Raw genomic sequence first — 18051 nt, 5'->3', positions numbered from 1 at the left:
CTAGATAATTCCAGGCCATGAGATAAAAAGGATGTGTACAAAAAATGCTTCTGAGTTAAAAATGCACAATTGTTCTGTATCCCAGAGGCCAGAAGGCTTTGTTTTTTTAAGAAAATTCAACCAAACACCACATGTTCTCACTCATAGGTGGGAATTGAACAATGAGAACACATGGACGCAGGAAGGGGAACATCACATACCGGGGACTGTTGTGGGTTGGGGGGGAGCGGGGAGGGAGAGCATTAGGAGATATACCTAATGCTAAATGACGAGTTAATGGGTGCAGCACACCAACATGGCACATGTATACATATGTAACTAACCTGCACGTTGTGCACATGTACTCTAAAACCTTTAAAGTATAATAATAATAAAAAAAAAAGAAAAGAAGATGCTCTTAAGAAAGCATTTTGGAAGAGGACTTTTATCAGTTTAGCAAAGCACACAGAATTCATCGATTGTTCATAGGTGTGTTTTGTGTTCATGTGTGTATAGATTCTCGGCAGGTTAATGTATCGTTTGCCTTCCGACCAACAGAAGGTTTGTTCTATAAATTACAGCTGTTAGATAATAGTATAAATTACAGACTTGAGAGGATACAGAGAAAAGCAATTTCTAAAGTGATGTACAAGAAGAGAAAAGAATTAAATCTAGCCTCATTCAAATATAAGCATTTCCAGAGAGACCAGTCAATGTATGATAGTGACTGACCTTCTGATGAGAAACTGTTCTTAGCTCCTGGCAGTGTCAACAGCAAATGCTGGAAGGGCCCCCACTGCTAGCCCCTACAGTGGGTTTGAACCAGTGGATCTGACTTCAGAGACGGTGCTGGCGGTACCACATTTTCTCTGGCATGATATTGGGCCCACTGGGAGGAATTTTCTGAGAAGAATGGCTTTCACTTGTCTCTGCCCTCATGGATGGTTCTAGCACATCTTGCTCTGGTGTGCAGCTCATACTCTGTCTACCCACTGACTCTCCAACGTGCCCATAAGTTTGAATGATGCCAGAGCAATTAGAGAGCTGTGGCTTTGGGCAGTAAGGACACACAGGTCCCTGAGGACACATCTCCGCCCTGCCCATCCTCTCCCCCAACAGCAATCCTCCCCAAACCTTGCTTAATCCAAAGAGGGGGATTTTTAATAAGGTTATATGGGTGAGGAGTCCCATGAAATCCAAGGGCAAACTTGGAACACTAAAGGAAAGCTGTGGGAACCCCTGGGCTGTGGGAGGCAGTCTGGTTCTCATCACTGCTCAGCTGCTTCATTTGGCACCTCCCGCTGCAGACCTCCAGTTTGCAGCTGGAGGTGCAAACTGCTCTCTGCTCCTAATCCCAGAGTGGGAAAATAGCCACCTTGGATGGCTCCTGTGCTCACCCACAGCCTATAGAACTAGCCACAGGAAGTTACATTCAGCTCCCCTGAATTCCAATGCACAAATTTTGGGGAAAGGAATCTGACAGGCCAAGCTTAGGGCAGTAATACACGTCTGATACAATCACCAGTGCAGGAAGGATGGTCACCATATGTGACCCTGTGAATCAGGGAGGCAATTTCTTTTCTTTTTTTTTTTTTTTTTTTTTTTTTTTTTTTTTGAGACGGAGTCTTACTCTGTTACGCAGGCTGGAGTGCGGTGGTGTGATCTTGGCTCACTGCAACCTCTGCCTCCCGGGTTCAAGCAGTTCTCTGCCTCAGCCTCCCGAGTAGCTGGGATTACAGGTGCCCACCACCACGCCTGGCTAATTTTTGTATTTTTAGTAGAAACAGGGTTTTGCCATTTTGGCCAGGCTGGTCTTGAACTCCTGACCTCGTAATCCACCTGCCTTGGCCTCCCAAAGTGTTGGAATTACAGGCATGAGCCACTGTGCCTGGCCCAGGGAGGCAGTTTCTAGAAGTAGAATGTTTATGGTCAGAGCTTGCTCCAAAGCTGTCTACTACACTGCCCCTTCTCCTCATCCCCAACGTGTAGCCTGTATTCCTGATTTAAAGACTCACATCGCTTCTCTGTTTCTTGGGTTCTTCTCCTATGTGAGGCAGCCCATAGAGTAGGATGTCTCCCAGCCTTTCTTTGCTATCCCTAAAAGGAAGCCCAGGCTCTTTTCTTTTTTTTTTAATTTAAGTTCTAGGGTACATGTGCACAACGTGCAGGTTTGTTACATAGGTATACAACCCTGTTGGTTTGCTGCACCCATCAACTCATCATTTACATTAGGTATTTCTCCTAATGCTCTCCCTCCTCCAGTCCCCCACCCCCTGACAAGCCCCAGTGTATGATGTTCCCTGCCCTGTGTCCATGTGTTCTCATTGTTCAACTCCAACCTATGAGTGAAAATGTGTGGTGTTTGGTTTTTTGTCCTTGCGATAGTTTGCTTAGAATGATGGTTCCAGCTTCATCCAAGTCCCTGCAAAGGTTATGAACTCATCCTTTTTTTATGTCTGCATAGTATTCCATGGTGTATATGTGCCACATTTTCTTAATCCAGTCTATCATTGTTGGACATTAGGGTTGGTTCCAAGTTTTTCTACTGTGAATAGTGCTGCAATAAAAATACGTGTGCATGTGTCTTTATAGTAGCATGATTTATAATCCCTTAGGTATATACCCAGTAATGGGATGGCTGGGTCAAATGGTATTTCTAGTTCTAGATCCTTGAGGAATCGCCACACTGTCTTCCACAATGGTTGAACTAATTTACACTCCCACCAACAGTGTAAAAGCGTTCCTATTTCTCCACATCCCCTCCAGCACCTGTTGTTTCCTGACTTTTTAATGATCGCCATTCTAACTGGCATAAGATGGTATCTCATTGTGGTTTTGATTTGCATTTTTCTAATGACCAGTGATGATGAGCATTTTTTCATATGTCTGTTGGCTGTATAAATGTTTTCTTTTGAGAAGTGTCTGTTTATATCTTTTGCCCACTTTTCGATGGGTTTTTTTTTTTCTTGTAAATTTGTTTGACTTCTTTGTAGATTCTGGATATTAACCTTTTGTCACATGTGTAGATTGCAAAGATTTTCTCCCATTTTGTAGGTTACCTGTTCACTCTGATGATAGTTTCTTTTGCTGTGCAGAAGCTCTTTAGTTTAATTAGATCCCATTTGTCAATTTTGGCTTTTGTTGCCATTGCTTTTGGTGTTTTAGGCATGAAGTCTTTGCCCATGCCTCTGTCCTCAATGATATTGCCTAGGTTTTCTTCTAGGGTTTTTATGGTGTTACGTCTTACATTTAAGTCTTAAATCCATCTGGAGTTAATTTTTGTATACGGTGTAAGGAAGGGATCCAGTTTCAGCTTTCTACATATGGCTAGCCAGTTTTCCCAGCACCATTTATTAAATAGGGAATCCTTTCCCCATTGCTTGTTTTTGTCAGGTTTGCCAAAGATCAGATGGTTGTAGATATGTGGTGTTATTTCTGAGGCTTCTGTTCTGTTCCATTGGTCTATATATCTGTTTTGGTACCAGCACCATGCTGTTTTGGTTACCGTAGCCTTGCAGTATAGTTTGAAGTCAGGTAGCTTGATGCCTCCAGCTTTGTTCTTTTTGCTTAGGATTGTCTTGGCAATGCAGGCTCTTTTTTGGTTCCATATGAACTTTAAAATAGTTTTTTCCAATTCTGTGAAGAAAGTCATTGGTAGCTTGATGGGGATAGCATTGAATCTATAAACTACCTTGGGCAGTATGGCCATTTTCATGATATTGATTCTTCCTATCCATGAGCATGGAATGTTCTTCCATTTGTTTGTGCCCTCTTTTATTTTGTTGAGCAGTGGTTTGTAGTTTTCCTTGAAGAGGTCCTTCACATCCCTTGTAGGCTGGATTTCTAGGTATTTTATTCTCTTTGTAGTAATTGTGAATGGGGATTCACTCAAGATTTGGCTGTTTGTCTATTATTGGTGTCGAGGAATGCTTGTGATTTTTGCACATTGATTTTGTATCCTAAGACTTTGCTGAAGTTGCTTATCAGCTTAAGGAAATTTTGGGCTGAGACGATGGGGTTTTCTAAATATACAATCATGTCATCTGCAAACAGAGACAATTTAACTTCCTCTTTTCCTAATTGAATACCCTTTATTTCTTTCTCTTCCCTGATTGCCCCAGCCAGAACTTCCAACACTATATTGAATAGGAGTGGTGACAGAGGGCATCCTTTTCTTGTGCCGGTTTTCAAAGGGAATGCTTACAGTTTTTGCCCATTCGGTATGGTATTGGCTGTGGGTTTGTGATAAATAGCTCTTATTATTTTGATATACATTCCATCAATACCTAGTTTATTGAGAGTTTTTAGCATGAAGGGCTGTTGAATTTTGTCAAAGGCCTTTCATGCATCTATTGAGGTAATCGTGGTTTTTGTCATTGGTTCTATTTATGTAATAGATTACATTTATTGATTTGCCTACATTGAACCAGCCCTGCATCCCAGGGATGAAGCTGACTTGATCGTGGTGGATAAGCTTTTTTATGTGCTGCTGGATTCGGTTTGCCAGTATTTTATTGAGGATTTTCGCATTGATGTTCATCAGGGATATTGGCCTAAAATTCTCTTTTTTTGTTGTGTCTCTGCCAGGCTTTGGTATCAGGATGATGCTGGCCTCATAAAATGAGTTAGGGAGGATTGCCTCTTTTTCTGTTGATTGGAATAGTTTCAGAAGGAATGGTACCAGCTCCTCCTTATGACTCTGGTAGAATTCGGCTGTGAATCCATCTGGTCCTGGACTTTTTTTGGTTGGTAAGCTATTAATTATTGCCTCAATTTCAGAGCCTGTTATTGGTCTATTCAGAGATTCAACTTCTTCCTGGTTTAGTCTTGGGAGGGTGTATGTGTCGAGGAATTTATCCATTTCTTCTAGATTTTCTAGTTTATTTGCGTAGAGGTGTTTATAGTATTCTCTGATGGTAGTTTGTATTTCTGTGGGATCAGTGGTGATATCCCCTTTATCATTTTTTATTGCGTCTATGTGATTCTTCTCTCTTTTATTCTTTATTAGTCTTGCTAGTGGTCTATCAATTTTGTTGATCTTTCCAAAAAACCAACTCCTGGATTCCTTGATTTTTTAAAGGGTTTTTTATGTCTCTATCTCCTTCAGTTCTGCTCTGATCTTAGTTACTTCTTGCCTTCTGCTAGTTTTTGAACGTGTTTGCTCTTGCTTCTCTAGTTCTTTCAATTGTGATGTTAGGGTGTCAATTTTAGATCTCTCCTGCTTTCTCTTGTGGGCATTTAGTGCTATAAATTTCCCTCTACACACTGCTTTAAATGTGTCCCAGAGATTATGGTATGTTGTGTCTTTGTTCTCATTGGTTTCAAAGAACGTCTTTATTTCTGCCTTCATTTTGTTATGTACCCAGTAGTCATTCAGGAGCAGGTTGTTCAGTTTCCATGTAGTTGTCCGGTTTTGAGTGAGTTTATTAATCCTGAGTTCTAATTTGATTGCACTGTGGTGTGAGAGACAGTTTGTTGTGATTTCTGTTATTTTACATTTGCTGAGGAGTGTTTTACTAACGATTTTGTAGTAAATCAATTTTATTTTATTTTATTATTCAATTTTAGAATAAGTCCGATGTGATTCTGAGAAGAATGTATATTCTGTTGATTTGGGGTGGAGAGTTCTGTAGATGTCTATTAGGTCCACTTGGTCCAGAGCTGAGTTCATGTCCTGGATATCCTTGTTAACCTTCTGTCTCGTTGATCTGTCTAATATCGACAGAGAGGTGTTAAAGTCTCCCATTATTATTGACACTGGAAGTCTAAGTCTCTTTGTAGGTCTCTAAGGACTTGCTGTGTGAATCTGGATGCTCCTGTATTGGGTGCATATATATTTAGGAGAGTCAGCTCTTCTTGTTGACTTGATCCCTTTACCATTTTTGTAGTGGCCTTCTTTGTCTCTTTTGATCTTTGTTGGTTTAAAGTCTGTTTTATCAGAGACTAAGATTGCAACCTCTGCTGTTTTTCTTTAGCCCAGACTCTTTTCGTCTTAAAAGTTTACTAATTGTCAGTAAGAAAAAATAGACAGGAACTGGTAAGTAAGTCACATGGGAAAGTTTCAAAGGTCTCAGAAATCTAGAGTTCCCAAAGTCTCATGTCTTCATTTTCTGGCACTCTTGCTAAGTGGCTACTGGGAAAAATGGGTGGGCCTTTTCAGCTATTGGCAGACCGGCCCATGCAAAACCTAGTAAGTGCCCATGGTATTGTCATCTGTGCACCTTTTCAGATCCCCAGGATACCCTCTGCTTCCTGGTTGTAGAATCCGCAACATAGGGTGCTGGCAGAGTTAGACCTGGCCTTTCAGAATCAGAAGGCACAAAATGATTATAGGCAGTGGCTGCAAATTCACTAACGCTTGCTTTCTGAAGTTTTACCAATTGCAAAAAGATCCTTGCTTTGAAAGAAGGAGCGCTTTGCTGCCTTTGATCTGTTTCCACTGGGCATGGGGCCAGCGGTGTAGGAGCTATCTCACTGCCCTGTGCACAGGAAACTGAAGATGGAGTTTCTCGCCTGTCGTTTTCAGCTTCAGGGTTGCAATTGGTTGGTCTTTGGCAAATAACTGGTTATCAGTGCACAAGAAGCCTGGAGGGGGGTGGGGAATGGAGACACAGTGGGTTAGTAAAAGGATGTTGAGACATAAATAAAAGTGTGCCTTGTGGAGCTTCAGTTGCAACTGTCAGGGGAATGACAGAGAGCAAGAATGTTCTTGGAGAGATCAGGTGGCCATGCTTGCAAATGAAAATCCTATCTGGAGCCTCTTGCCAAACCCTGTCCCCAAGAACAGGATGAGCTCTGGCACAGCTCCAAGGTGCTTGATTCATGAGCCATTTCCATCTCTCTGGGGAAAGCTGCGTATGAACAGCATTTCGGAGCCTGCCTCTGGTGACGGCATGATTTATATTCCCCAGAGCAGGCAGGATCTGGGCTTCTCACAGGATCCCTGGAACAGATGCTGGCAGGGCAGGTGGGTACCATGAAGCAGCTACTGCCTGCCTCTGGACTGCTCCCTCTCTCCAGCTCCCCTCTCAGCCCTCGCCAGGAGGTATACCTTGCTGCCCGCTGCTTAGGCCAGCTTGTACTGACTTTGACCTTTTGCCCTCACTGTTCTTCATGACCGTAATAATCCAGATCTCAACCTTCTACCTAACTCCAGACAGAAGACTAGGGCAGGGTCCAGCCAGGACTCTGGCTGATGGGCAAGTGCCAAGTCAGGCCCCTGGAACAAGAACAGAGTCCTCTTTTACCCTCCAGAGTCCAGGAGTAGAAAGGGCCCATGAAGGATGTCTGAGCCAGAATCCTCAGGTCCAGAGAGCCACAAGGGAAGGAGAAATCGATCGTGTGGCCAAGTCTGGAGGGCAAGACAGGTAGACAGGGCCAAGGGTCCAGAGCTGGGTAGACAGGAGTGGAACGTAAGCAGACTGCGAAGAAGACAGGCGGAATCTTAGCTTTTGGTGCCTCCCTAGCTTGCCAGTCCTGAGCAGCTGGTGTGCCAGGAGTGCCCTCCTTTTCCACTCTTCCTGCCTTGCCACCCAGCTCATGGGCCCTCTCTCCCTTGAGTTATCCTCTGCTGAGCTATGACCACCAGTTTTGTCTGCAAAGCCAGTGTGTCTCTATTGTTTCTTCTCCGTTTCAGATCATGGCCATCAGAGTAGTGGCTAAAATCAGGCCATGAGACTAAATGCTTTAGGGGCTCTTTCTGCACAGCCACTGTTTGTTTATTCACATTCTCATATTTCATTCCCTTCTCCTCTCTTTCTTTTCTTGCTGTCTCCCCTGCTCATCCTGTAATGATTGTCCATTCAGTCTTTCTATATACATACATGTACTACTATGTAATAATTTATTTTTCATGTTGCAGAGATTATGTGCATATCTAGCAGCTTCTTAGGGCGGACGTGTTCCTCCTTTGAGTAATCCCAGCCCCAGCTGAGTGTCTGGGATGTACTGGTTGCACAGTGAGTTTCTGAGGGTTGGGCAGCCTAATGACCACATGAATGAGTGAGGGGCACCAAAGCTTATCTTACTTTCCTGACTTCCTCCCAGGATTTGGGAATAGTAGGATTTATTTTGTTTTTTAAATTAACATACAGTATGTATCAGTCAGTATCAAAACAAGAATAAGAAACCACACAATAATTTGAACAGAGATAGTTTAAGATAAAGAATTGTTAACTCTAGTAGAGATTGGAGTAAAAGGGATTGGCTAGTAAGAAGGGAGAACTAAAGGATACTAGTCATACCAGATAGTAAGAGCCTTGAAGGCAGCTATAATGTGACCCTCATCTGTTTAGCCGCTGTAGTTCTTACACATGGGTCCTACCCAGTAATCATTGTTGAAGCAATGTGAATTGAATCAGGGCCTATGGTGACCAGATGTGCCATCTCTAGAAAGTCACTCAGAGAAATGGGTGCAGGAGAGTGAGTGTGCTGTGAGGATTGGTGGCAAGGCACTAGGGACTCCTACTATATAGATATGAGGCTTGTTTTGTAAATGGGAGATTCCTTTATCTATGACATCGCCTGTTTGTTGTTCCCTTCGGTGTTAATACTTTGAAGGGTCAGGAAATAGGAAACAACCCCATTAAGCAGGAGATACTGAGGGCTCAGTCTGTGGCTGACAGTAAGAACAGAACTGCAAGATAATGGAGGCTGATACCGGTCCCAGGCAATTTTCTCCCCTTTGCAAAGGCTGAATGACAAGCCGATTTCTCAGCTCCAAGCAGGCAGTTGCATTCAGATGATAAACGTGTCCCTGGACAGAGGAGCTTGTTGAGTAATATTTACCAGGGTCTCTGTGAAGGGCCTTCAGCTCCCAAAGGAGCCTTTCAAGCCTTCACCTGCTTGCCTGTTCAGCTGACATCCATGAGGCAGTGAGAGGAATAAAAGCTCTCCAGCATGATGGGAGCTTGGTGATTTGTTTCGATGCTAGAAGTTTCCTGGTTTCTCCTAATTCCTGTATTCAGCCCCTGCCTGTTGAAGTCAAACCCTAGGAGAGAAGCATAGAGTCTGTGAGAAGCTTAGAGCCTTTTAGGGGGAGGGGGAGGGAGGTCAGTGAGTGCCACAGATCTGAGCTGGACTCAGACCCAGCTCTACCACCTAGTACTCTTTAGCCCAGTTCCTTGGCTTCTCCAAACCTCTGTCACCTTAGATATAAGGTAGAGATAATAAGAGCTACCTCACAGAGTTGTCATAGAGATAAAATTAAATCTGTATAAAAATACTTTGCACATTATAAAATTCTCTCCAGCATAGGTCATTCATTCATTCAGCAATTCCCCATTGCATACCTGCTGCATGCCAGGTACTGCGCTGTGTTTAAAGAGCCATTTCCAGACTGTGAAGGCTGGGAAGAAAAGCAGGCTAATAGCCAGGACTTTACCAGTCATCAATGTGGTTCTGAGGTAATTACTAGATGTTTTTATCTGGGTTTTCCAGAGAAACAGAACCAATAAAAGATATATATATACAAACACACACACAAACACACACACACACTCACACTATATATATATTATATATATATATATATATACACACACTAAGTAGATATAAATAGGATGTGCTTGTATATTTATTTATTTATTTTTATAAAGAGATAAAGGAAACTTATTATAAGGAATTGGTTCATGTGGTTGTGGAGGCTGAGAAGCCCCAGGGTCTGCCACAGCAAGCTGGAGACCCAGGAAAGCCAGTAGGGTAAGTTTCAGTTCAAGTCCAAGCCTGAAGGCAAAAGATTGATGCCTTAGGTTGGTGACAGTGCAGAAAGAGCAAATTTTCTCTTTCTCTACTTTTTTGCTCTATCCAGGCCTTCAATGGATAAGCAGATGAGGCCCACTCACACTGGGGAGGGCAGTGTACTTTACTCAGTCTGCAAGCTTAAATGGTAATCTCATCTAGAAATGCCCTCACAAACACATCCCAAATAATGTTTAACCAAATATCTGGGCACCCTGCAGCCCAGTCACGTTGACATAAATTTAGCCATCACACCATGGTTGGTGTTCACATAGAGCATTCAAGTTTGCATAGCAGCTTTACGTGCCATGTCTCATTTGGCCCCCAGAATGAGGGGCTTATTTCCCTTCTCTGTCACAGGTGTCGCCAGCTTGGCCATTTGAAGTGGGTCATGTTTGTCCTAAACCCAAATCTCTATGCACCAAGCCTTATTCCTCTTCCTCTCAGCGACAGGAGGTCTGCCCCTTTCCAGAGTCCCACCTGCCTAGCACATGAGGGGCTTGCAACTCTGTCTGCTGCCTGCAGTGCCCTGGTGCCCTCCACTTCTTCACACCAGTCCTTAGTAGGAAGGTCTGAAAGTAGTTTTCCTGTGGGCTTAGAGTTATCTGGGGGCGAGGTATCAGTAAGCATCTCCGCAAAGTCTGAATGTGGTCCTGATGCCTAGGATAGGTGAGGGCTCAACATAGAGATGTGCCTTTGTGAGCCTCAGTTGGTTGGGAGGCATGGTGTGGCATGGAGGAGGATGGCTGCAGGCTGGCGGCACTCCCACAGACACATTTGCCCTGGCCTGGCTGTCCGTGTGTCATCAGGGCACACAGTGCATGGCTTTTACATTTAATAAGCCTTTTGCCATTTTAATCATGCTGATGAATCAAGGTACTCCTGTGTATTTCTGTTTACTTAAAACAGATTGTGGGATGTTCTGTTAAAGTCTGTCATAGAGGAAATATGAATTTATTAATTCAAAAATGGTCCCCTCCTCATGCTGAGCTTCAAAAATGGGCCAAATCAGCGGCAGTTCTCAAGTTTGCGTTTCCAGCGGTGCCTGCCCTGCTAGCATTGCAACCACTTGTCAGCATGTTTGTCTCCTCATCTGGAAAATGCCATTTTAGGCTGCATGTCCCCCTTGCCTAGGACAGTACCCAACACAATGTAGGTATTTAGTTACTGTTTCTGGAATGGACTGGACTGCAGCTTGTGCAGGGAGGACTGCCTCACAGCTGCACTTGCCTCAGCTGTACGCTGGGAAGAGTGCCTGACCAGCCCATAACAGACAGCACCTCATCTAGTCTGTCATACATAAGCTAGGTGCTGGGAATACAGTTCTTATTCAGACACAGCTCCTGCCTGTAGAGAGTTCACAGCAGAGTCGGGGGTGACAGCCCATAAACAACCAACCAGAGTTCATCTTGAGAAGCAGTGGACAAAAGAAGTTCAGGAAGAGGGCCTCAGGGACACTGAGGAGGGAGTGGGGTGATGCTGTCATCTGGAGACAACGGTACTAGAGGTTCGTTTGGTGACAGAATGGCATAGGACCTCAGAGCTGACTTCCATAGCTCAGCGCTTCCTTTCTCTGATTGGCTTTTTCTGCAATTTTTCCTGCAGGGCCTGTGCCAGCAGTGAGACAGAGAGTGAAGCGGGAGACATTATGGACCAGCAATTTGAAGAGATGAACAACAAACTCAACTCAGTCACTGACCCCACTGGCTTTCTGCGGATGGTTCGCCGCAATAACCTCTTTAACAGGTGAGCGTGGGGCACTTTCCCCAGGCCCAGTGCAGGGCAGGGTGCTCTGAGCACAGATAATGTGCTTTCAGTGGATGCTCCTTCCAGCTGGTTAGACTTCTGGCTCATGTCATGCATTTGCAGCAGCAAGCATGATGCTTCCACAGCCCCATGCCCGTCAGGGCCTCTGCTTCACAGCAGCATCTCCAGCTCAAGCGAGAAAACAGTGACAGGCTTGACGTGACAATCCTCATTTGGCTGGGATAGGAGTCCTAGGGGACAGTTGGCTGCTTCTTCACATAGCCTCAGAGCTGACTTTCCAAACATCAGGCAGAAGCCAGAGCAACTTCACATACTTCTTTGCTAGCTTCTGCAGGTAACTCCTGGGCCAGGTACCTGCACTGACTTCCTGGCCTGAGATTCGGGGAGGTCAGGGAGAGTGAGAATGCTAGTGCTGTTGGAGGGAGAAACTGGGCCTAGGAATGCACTCATCCAGACCCAGGCTCACCCGTCTGTGCCAAGACCTCAGTTCCCTGTCACTTGACCAAATAGGCCTTAATGGCTTTAAGATGAATCGAGTTTGAAATTTCCAAGCCAGCACACCCCTTCATCTTTTTCTAAGGAGTGATACCCGAGCTGGGTCCGGATAAACAGGGCAGGCGGTTGGGGTTGAGGGACACCTGTCCCACTGTTGTTTGGTTGCCTGGCAACAACCTAGGGGTACATTTTGATAGACCTCTTTGGAAAGATATCACAGACTCCCTAGGTCCCTGCCACAGCCTGAAGGCCTGCCTTTAAAGGGCAGCTGGTTGACCCTAGAACACAGGCAGGAAGTGACTGTGCACTGGGTGGGAGGCAGCCTCTGCTTGGCAGCCCTGCTGTGCAGGGCATTGTGCGCCCTGTCTGTTCCTACTCCAGGCCCTGGTTTCCTCTCATTATTGTGCTGTCAGGGTGACAAATGTGTGTTGACTTTCCCAGGGCTGAGTTGAGTGGGAAGGGAGCCAAGGGCAGGGGATGTAGGAGCTGGCAGCCTGGTTGTAAGGAGGCCAAAACTTCAAGCTAGTTCACCCTTAGTTCCTTCTTCCCAGCCACCTTCACAGGTGTCCCTCATGGCTTTTGGTTTCATGTAGGGATGCAGCCAGGTTTGCGGAGGCCTGGGATTGGGCCTGGACACATGTTCTTGCTCTGCCAACTTCTCAGCCAGTGAAGGCAGGTGACACTTACCTCCGCCAGGTGATGCAAACTGTGGTGATAAACTAGAGTGTGAAGAGCTCAGAGTGCAGCCTCTGGCCTTGCCACTCACGAGCTGTAGGACACTAGGGAGGCAGTTTCACCTCTGTCAGCCTCAGTCTCGTCATCTGTGAAATGGGGATGGCTTCTTACCCTGCAGGGTTCCTGTAATGTGGGAATAAAGGAGCCAATGTATAAATAACACACTGACCGGCTTAATGTGTGGAAGGCACTGAACAACTGGTGGGTTTCTGTTGTTTGGAGTAAAGTGGGAAGAATAGTGCTAAACTTAAATTCTTAACGTGGGTGGAGAAACTTTGGAAGGGATGAGACGTCTGTGTGCCTATGCAGCAGCTGTTGGCCATCTTGGGTTGTAGCCTCCCCATCCTTCTTCCCTTCCTACCTCAAGTCCTTCACAGGAGAGAGCTGCCAAAGCAGACAGTCAGGCATCCATGGTGACCTGGTTGCAGGCACTCCAGCAGTCAGGAACCAGTTCCCCCAGGACCTCAGCACTATGGAAGAAAAGGGTCAAGCCAGGTATATCTAGGGCCCTAGCTTATCAACCCTAGGCTTGGGGTGCTGTGCACTTTGAATGGTGGAGTGCTCATTTTGGAAAGATGGTTTCTGTCCTTCTGAGCAGCCCTGCAATAGCTCCAGTGAGTACAATGCTGTAGATTAATTTGTTGGTTCGCTTATACAACACAATCTCCGCCCCCAGCCAGGCTGAGTATTGTGCCCAGCCCTGGGGACTAGTGGGGAGCAGCAAGGCCCACAGCCCCGGAGCTTGCACCCAGCTCCCTTGGCAAGGTCTGACCCAATCCAGTCCCACCCTCAGAAAAGCAAAGGAATTGAAGGGGTCTCTGCAGACTCTTCCAACCCCGACCCTTTGGATGAGGGAAATAGCCGGCATTCTTCTCGCTTCAATGTGGTAAGCCCTTAAGGCCCAGGAAAGTTTGCAACACTGTGTGTTCTCTGGCGCCTCTCTCAGAAGCCAGGAAGGGGGGTTCTGGCCTTCATCCACAAGAGAGTGGAGCTACAGCTGAGGGAACCACGGAGGCAAAGGTATCCTTGCTAGAACAGTGCAAGCTTCCCTGGCAAACTTTCAGTGCAGCCTCACGTCTTATAGCTGAGCACACATAGGCCAGAGAGGAGGGAGATCTGCCCGTGAACAGGTGCCAAAACATGCCTCGCAGCTTCCCTGCCAGCCTGTCCCTGCCCTACTGTGGGGTCCCAGGCCTCCCTCTCTGTCCCATGTATGGCCAGGGATCTGGGCTAAGAGTGCACTGGCTTGTGACTGAACAGAGCGGCTAGAAGTAGCTTTTCTGCAGATTGCTGATAGTGGCTAGTGTTTGCAGAGTGCTCGTAGCCTGGAGCCAACAGAGGTGATATGGAAGCAACCATGTGTGTAGGGCCTTGTGTACTGGAGCAGTAAGGGCTTCCCTCTCCGGGGGCTCTCCAGCTCGGTGATTTTATGGATTCCTTGGCCCCTTTGTTCCTTGGTGGTTTCCTGGACTGATTTGCCAATGAGGCCTCTGTAGCTAATGCGAGTCAAGTGAGACTTGGCTTTAGGTTTTTCTCCCTTGCCACTTCAGGAATTGCTCTTTGTTCTGCTGTCATTTTTGAGGTCTCTGCAATCACTATTTTTCTTCTTGCCTATTGGCAGAAAACACATTTGCATTTTGAACCCAGGGTAGGCACTGCTATTGAATGAAAAACAAAGACCCTTCTCTTGGCCAGCACCCTGACCTTGGTGTGAGCCCCAGAGGGCAGAGCAGCAGCCCTACCCTTTGGGAGTGACGCGGAGGACTGGTAGGCCAGCACATGCATGTAAGTGTCTGTGCGTGTGTCGGGGGAGGTTCTGTGGGAATGTATGTATGTATTTGTATGAGCAGGGTTGTATTTGTATGTGTGTGTTTATGTGTGGTATGTATATATGATATGTGCGTATGTGATCGGACCTGGGTCAGTCAGCAGATCACATTTGCTGTAGAAAAGACAAAGAAGAACAGGACAGGCTTTTGACTGCATCCTGGATCCTGGACGACAGGGACTGCGTTGGTATTAAGTAAGGTGCACCCATCCAGAGTCATTTAGGGCCAGTATCCCAGAGAAGTTTCCTGACTTCTATAAGCCACCATTGGTGCAACAAGCATCCTAGGTCTTTAATTTTCCACTTTATATCTGTGTGTGACACAATGTGGAGAGGGACTTTCTTATTGTCCAGAGAGCAGTGACTAGAGCCAAAACAGACGACAAAGAAGTAAGTCTTCTTTTTCTAAAGAGAGGTGCACAACAGGGCCAGAGCCCACCCTCAGGTCTCTGCAACTTCCCTCTAGTGCCCTGCTAGACAACTTCCCTCTAGTGCCCTGTGAGAAACACTTCTGGTCTCTCACAGAAGACTGGATAAGGAATCAGCAAGAGAGAACCTCAGCTTGGTTGGGGGTCCTTCCAGAGAATCACCAACAAAAACTGGGGTCCTGCTACATGGGGAAAGAGGCCTCTCCATCCCATGGGCCCAGCCTCCATGACTATAGAACAGGGAGAAAAGAAAGTAGGGAGGATGCTAGGTGGGAGTGGGCCGGCCACAGTGCTCAGTGTGCCCACATTTAACGTGGCACGGGTGTGTGTGTATGTCCTGCTGGGTGGGTCACATGGGCCCAGCACCTTACTGGTTCCCCACCCAGGAGGCTGTCTGCTGGGCAGGGACCTCAACCGCATGTTATGGAGTGTGCAGCCAGTGGCAGAGTGGAGGGGGTCTGGGGGAGCCAGAGCTGCTGCCACGTTGAGGGGTGCAGAGGAAACCCTGCAGAGCTTTTCCCTGCCCTCTTCCCCCTCTGCCCTCAACACCTGAGGGTCAGGCCCTGAAAGTGGAGAGGCAGTAGTGCTCCCAGAGCCTGCCCTGCCCTCCAAATCCATGCGTGAAAGCCTGGCCTACAGTGGAGGTGGGAGGGAATGCAGTGACTGTAATACACAGGAGGACTTCCTAAAGGCACAGGGAAGAAAGTGTCAGCAGGACAGTGGAGAGCAGTGACTGGAGAGGAGAGCCATCTCCACAAGGCCAGCCTGGCCGGTAAGCTGAGACCTGGCACACACGTGTCCTGCTGTGTGTGCGTCTGCATGGATGTGTAGTTGTAGTTCTTTTTTTGTTTAGAGACAGAGTCACACTCTGTCACCCAGGCTGGGTTATAGTGGTGCCGTCATAACTAACTGCAGCCTCAAACTCCTGGGCTTAAGTGATCCTCCTGCCTCAGCCTCCTGAGTAACAGGGACCACAGGTGCACACCACCTCACCCAGCTAATTTTTTAAAATTATTTTTTTGTAGCAACAGAGTCTTGCTTTGTGGCCCAGGCTGGCTCAAGTGATCCTCTCATCTTGGCCTCCCAAAATGCTGGGATCCTTGTGAGTCTCCGTACCTGGCCAGGCTCTGGTTTTTTATGAACGTACATGTGGGCCACCCTGCTTTAGGGCCATACGGAGGCGTGCTGCAGTAGTGCTGCAAAAGCCCAGTGTAGGCCGGCCATCTGCTAATCACTGTCTTCCCAGGTCTAGGCCTTTGTCTGTGGTGAGGCACACAGTGCAGAGGAGAAATCTTGGGCTCTGGGGCCAGCCAGACCTTGATTTGAAACCTGGCTCTGCCCTTTGTTAAGGTGACCTTGAGCTTTTTACGTTTGCTTACCGCTGGAGTAGTTACTAGGATGCAATAAGGGTAATGATGACGAGATCAATCCTGCTGTGTAGTAAGTAGTTTCTTTCTCTCCCCACCTTGAGTCTGAGGTTTCTACGGCACCAAAGGCTCTTTTCTGAGGGGTGAATCAACCACTCAAAAGATCTAAAAGATCAAATCTCCACCAAGAAACTGATAGATTGATGCTTCTTCCTGCTACAACCTCTCTCAGGGCCACTGGAAACACCTTGAATAAATGCAGAGTGATGACCCAATCTGCCGTCAGCTACAGCTATAGCCCTGGCTTTGAACCCCCAAGATTGCATACCCAGCTTCCTGGCTGGGGTCCTGCATCTCTGTCCCCTGCTCCTTGTTGATGCCTCTTTGGCTTCTGGCCCCAATAAGGAGCTGAGTGTTCTCTCCATCTCTGACCTCCAGGTCATCTGTGCCACATTAAATGTGGGCATGTAGAGCATGCCATGGCTGCCATCCACCCATACTCACCTCACTGTGACTATTCTGGGCAAGGATCTTCCCTGCCAACAGCTGCTGCAGCTGCTGGTTCCAGTCACCAGGCTTTGGGCAGGAGCCCCTGTCCTGTCCCTGCCTATCTTGATGCCTATCAACAGCCTCAAACGGTTGCTGGTGCTCAGCAAGGTGAATTGCCCCAAGCCAAGTCTGCCCACTTGTCAGTGGCAGAGATGAAATCTGCCCCTCACTGGATGTGACTTTGTTCCTCACACTGATCCCATTACCACCCACCTGGGACAGGCTGATGGTCATCGCTGTCCCCCCTCTGGCTGGGGCGCAGTTTTGTTTGTGTCCCTCTCTTGACAGGAGTCACAGGAGTTCCAGTGTGGTTGGGTGGAAGTGTGGAGCTTGGCATCTGAGTACTTCACAGTCCCACCTTGCCATTCTTCCCATTTCCTGTTCCATTTTCCCCCCACCCTCTGTCCTAACCCAGAGGAACCCCAGACCTGCCCATTCACATCTCAGGGTCTTCACTTGGGCATGGGGACATGGCCAAAGAGGGCTTTCCCCTGAGGCACTGTCTCAAACACAGCATCTTTCACAAATCCATCTTGGATTGCCCCTACTGGAAACGTTTCTCCCTTCTCTAAAACTTCCTGGTGCTTTATCTGCGGGTAGGGAGCCACAACCATGCACCTTGCATTTGTCACCTGTGTCCATGCCCTCTCCCCTCCCAGGCTGTGCACTCGCCCGAGGCTCAGTCACTTCTGATTTATCTCTGTATCCCCAAGGAGCCTAGCAGGGTGCTGTGTGTTAAGTAGGTACAGGCACGGAAGGGAGGGAGGGAGGGAATTAAGTAACTATAACAACAATAACAAAGATGATAATGACAGCAGTGCGCGTCTGCTGATTACTTCCCAGCACTCAGCACTGTGCTAAGTGCTTTACATGTGTTATCTTAGTTAATCCCTGCAGCAACCATGAGGGGTACTATGATGACACCGAGGCTTAGAGAGGTTAAGTTAGTTGCCCAGGGTCTCACAGCTAGAAAATGACAGAGCCAGCATTAGGAGCCAGGTCTGCCAGACTCCAAAGACAGTGCTCCGGCCCCACAGGCCCTCATCCATCTAACTCCCTTGCCAGGTGATCACCCATCTTTTGCCTGAATTCCTCCCATGACAGGGAGCTTACTACCTCCTGAGGCAGCATATTCTGTCTTCAGACAACTCTGACTAATCCAGCT

General features: G+C 46.9%; 1 protein-coding gene across 6 annotated transcripts in view; it reads left to right on the top strand.

Annotated features, from left to right (window-relative positions):
• The window catches only part of TTC28 (tetratricopeptide repeat domain 28), a 700618-nt gene that overhangs the window by 637102 nt on the left and 45465 nt on the right, over positions 1-18051 (top strand). For all 6 annotated transcript variants that reach the window (XM_009438072.5, XM_001172489.6, XM_054675651.2 and 3 more), the window contains one exon: positions 11323-11463. In XM_009438072.5, the coding sequence (XP_009436347.1) occupies positions 11323-11463 (141 nt within the window). The remainder of the gene's footprint in view (positions 1-11322; positions 11464-18051) is intronic.

Source organism: Pan troglodytes, chromosome 23 (genome assembly GCF_028858775.2).
Source record: "Pan troglodytes isolate AG18354 chromosome 23, NHGRI_mPanTro3-v2.0_pri, whole genome shotgun sequence".
NCBI lineage: Eukaryota > Metazoa > Chordata > Mammalia > Primates > Hominidae > Pan > Pan troglodytes.
The sequence above is the reverse complement of the archived record's forward strand: the minus strand, read 5'-3'. Positions and strand labels throughout refer to the sequence as shown.